Here is a 3,418-nt window from a genome sequence, read left to right on the forward strand (position 1 = left end):
AACGCAAGCTCAAGACGTAGCAAGAAGGATTTCTGGCGCCGTTGCCGGGGAGTCTACGCAAAAAGTTAACATACCAAGTACCCATCACAATCCCTATCTCTCACATTACATTATTTGTCATTTGCCTCGCGTTTTCCTCTCCCCCCAGTTCACCCTTGCCATTTTATTCGCCTTCTCTCTCTCCCTATCCCCCCTCTCTATTTGCCTCTTGTTTGCTTGTGTGCTAGTTTGCTTGCTTGTCGTTATGTCTGAAACTGGGAAAGTTATCGCCAATATGAGCGATAACAATATCATGGAAAATTCTGATGCTCCTGCTAAAGAACCTACCATCTTTCATACAAAAAAATTCCGTGTTGGTAGTGGTAATATTATTCGCGCGTCTCAGGTGCGGGCTGGCAACCATGGCCACGCGGGTGGCGTGGTTGCGGGGGGTTGACGATGGTAGGGTGCGACGGCGGGGTGTGAGCGCCGGGGTACACCACTTGCCCTGTCCTTTGACCGACCGACGGTGGTGGCGGCCGTTGACGTCGCATCCTTCCTGAAGACTCTGTCGTGGCGTTCCACTCGTGTCGTCTTGTTCCGCGTGAAAACCTGATCTTCGGGATCGAGCGGTGGCGGCTATCTATAGTCATATCCTTTTTGGAGGCGCTGCTTTGGAGTCACGGCTTCGTTGTTGTCTGGCTCATCTCTTTATTATGGTTGCTTATGGTGGAGGTCTCCGTCGGTTTCAAGCGATTTTCTTAGTTTGATTGTTGATCCATGGGATGATGTGTGAGTGTCTGACACCTTTATATCTTGCCTTGGGTATGTGCTGTGTGTGATGGTGCCGTTTGTTTGTACGGCTCTTAGTTGTAATGGTTGCTTTATATAATATAAATATAAATTGAGGGGAAATCCATTTTTGGTAACTCGTGGACAACAACGCTTACTTGCTCTGATTTTGATGGGAGAAATTTGAGGCAGCCTCCAGCTGCGGGAGCTGCTCCCCGCTGAATCGTAGGCCGCGGCGAGGTGTCGTCAGGCCATGGCCACCAAGATGCGCAAGCTGCCGAGCGCCGTTTTGCTGTTCCTCTTGGTCGCGGACCTGGGATGGGCATGGGCGCTGATCCCTTCTTCCTCCCCCGCAGGCCTCTCCGCCAGGCGCTACGACTCCATCTTCAGCTTCGGCGACTCCTACGCCGACACCGGCAACAACCCCGTCGTCTTCGCCGCCAACTCCGTCTTCAACGTTGTGACGCGCCCACCCTACGGCTCCACCTTCTTCGGCCGCCCCACCGGCCGCAACTCCGACGGCCGCCTCATCATCGACTTCTTCGGTACACATACGCACTGAACAAACTCTCCTGATCTGAGGTGGTCAACTCAACTGGTCTGCTTCGCAGCTCAACGCCTGGGCCTGCCGCTCGTCCCGCCGTCCCTGGCGCACAACGGGAGCTTCCGCAGAGGCGCCAACTTCGCCGTCGGGGGCGCCACCGCTATCGACGCCGCTTTCTTCCACGACGGGTCCGATCCCGGCAACAAGTTCCCTCTCAACACCAGCCTGGGCGTCCAGCTGCAGTGGTTCCAGGCTCTCAAGCCTTCCCTCTGCCGCACCACCCAAGGTTGGTACTACTACTTCTCAAGTCAATCGACGCAAATGTTTATTCAGCTAGCCGCGCTGCCTGCAGAGTGACATTTTTCTTCCGGTGCAGAGTGCAAAGCATTCTTCGGCAGATCCCTCTTCTTCGTGGGCGAATTCGGGGTCAACGACTACCACTTCTCCTTCCCCACCAAGAGCCTGCAAGAGATCACGGCGTTCGTTCCAGATGTGGTCAGGGCCATCTCAATGGCAATCGAGGTACCTACCTCAGGTCGTCAACCTGCATTTCACCTTCGGAACAGGGGCAGTTTAACATGGTATTGATCCAGCTATGGCAATGGTGACAGAGGCTGATCAAGCACGGGGCGACGAGTTTCGTCGTCCCCGGGACAATCCCCTCAGGGTGCACGCCGCAGTTCAGCAGCTACCTCGCCAAAGACAACCCGGCAGAATACAACTCCACCACCGGCTGCCGGGAAGATTATAACAAGCTAGGGATGCACCACAACCTGCTGCTGCAGGAGGCCCTGGAGAAGCTCCGGGGCAGGCACCCGGACGCCATGATCGTCTACGCCGACCTCTTCGGCCCCATCATGGACATGGTTGAGTCACCTCGCAAGTATGGTAAGCACTTTCAGAGCTGTTGTCTTGCAGCAGGTCAAGGCTGATGGTTGTCATTCTGCAGGGTTTGAAGAAGATGTTCTTACCAGCTGCTGCGGAGGGCCGGGGACACTTGTCTGCGGCGACGAAGGTGCAAACCTATGTGAGAAACCGGCTGCTCGTCTGTTCTGGGATGTCGTCCACTTGACGGAGGCGGCTTACCGCTACATCGCCGATGGCTGGCTGGGCAGCATAGACTCCCCTGCAGCTGCAAGAGAGAGCAGGTATCAGTTAGTGAGGTAGCAGAAGCTGCTCTGCTTCATGGACTGTTGGCTATGTGGAGTCTGGCCTGTCTGAACCGAAATACACTGGAGATGAAATGTAAGCATGCAAGTTTATTTTGGAAACCACTTGCTGTTCTTTTCGGAGCTACATTTCTCGGTTAAGTTGATCGGCTGGATCTGATCTGGAAATTCCTGATTACAACATTGAGACACTTATCTTGGATCGAAGGGAGTAATATATTTTAGAGCCAAAAACGTCATTGTATTGTTCAGCCTTTCATGCCATTACTTAGATATTCAGGAGAATCTACAATCATACATCATCTCAAAAGAAACCCTACTTAAACGCAGGGCAAATGGCATAACTGTGATCCTTGTATTCTGCAAACGTTTGTATTGCTGCGGTAACCATGGAAGACACTTCTTCAAACATGAGGATTTATTCGGTCTATGCAAATACCGCAATCTGCGGTGCAATGCATAGATCTGCTAGAATTGAGTTAATTGCATAAAACCTCCATATTTCGGGCTTCTTCAAGAAAACCACATGGTTCCTAATCATTTGCAAAAATCACCGTGCATTCAGTAAACTTTTTGCAAATAGCACTGATCGCTCGCTTTGCAGCGTTGGGGGCGTTTCCGATAGGTGGGACCCAAAATAGGTGACGTGGCGTAACGGCCTGGCGGACCGCGCCGTTAGGCAGTAGCTGGTCGAACCGGCGAGGTATGAGTGTCCGACTGCACCAGCTATGGATGGCTTGAAGGCAGCGCTAAACTTAAAGTACTAAATAAAGTGGCAATTTCGTTTCTTTTTTTACCTTTTAAATATTTCTTGGAAACAAAATTTCATGAAAATGCGAACAATGTTTCGAAATCATAAAACAATTCGAATATTCTTTTCTTAAATGTGAACAATTTTTAAAATTGTGAACAAATTTTGGAATCTAACAATTTT

General features: G+C 51.2%; 1 protein-coding gene across 2 annotated transcripts; it reads left to right on the top strand.

The window, feature by feature from the left end:
- Positions 1-896: 896 nt before the first annotated feature.
- Positions 897-2,895, top strand: LOC123060735 (GDSL esterase/lipase At5g45910). Of its 2 annotated transcripts, none has more exons than XM_044483562.1 (5): positions 897-1,316; positions 1,383-1,601; positions 1,692-1,837; positions 1,927-2,198; positions 2,265-2,895. In XM_044483562.1, exons 1-5 carry the CDS (start codon positions 1,025-1,027, stop codon positions 2,269-2,271), a joined length of 936 nt encoding a protein of 311 aa, XP_044339497.1. In that variant the 5' UTR covers positions 897-1,024; the 3' UTR covers positions 2,272-2,895. The 2 variants fall into 2 exon arrangements, with proteins under 2 accessions (XP_044339497.1, XP_044339496.1); XM_044483561.1 differs by having other exon boundaries at positions 898-1,316; positions 1,927-2,203.
- Positions 2,896-3,418: the final 523 nt, after the last annotated feature.

The sequence above is a fragment of the Triticum aestivum genome, chromosome 3A, assembly GCF_018294505.1.
Source record: "Triticum aestivum cultivar Chinese Spring chromosome 3A, IWGSC CS RefSeq v2.1, whole genome shotgun sequence".
NCBI lineage: Eukaryota > Viridiplantae > Streptophyta > Magnoliopsida > Poales > Poaceae > Triticum > Triticum aestivum.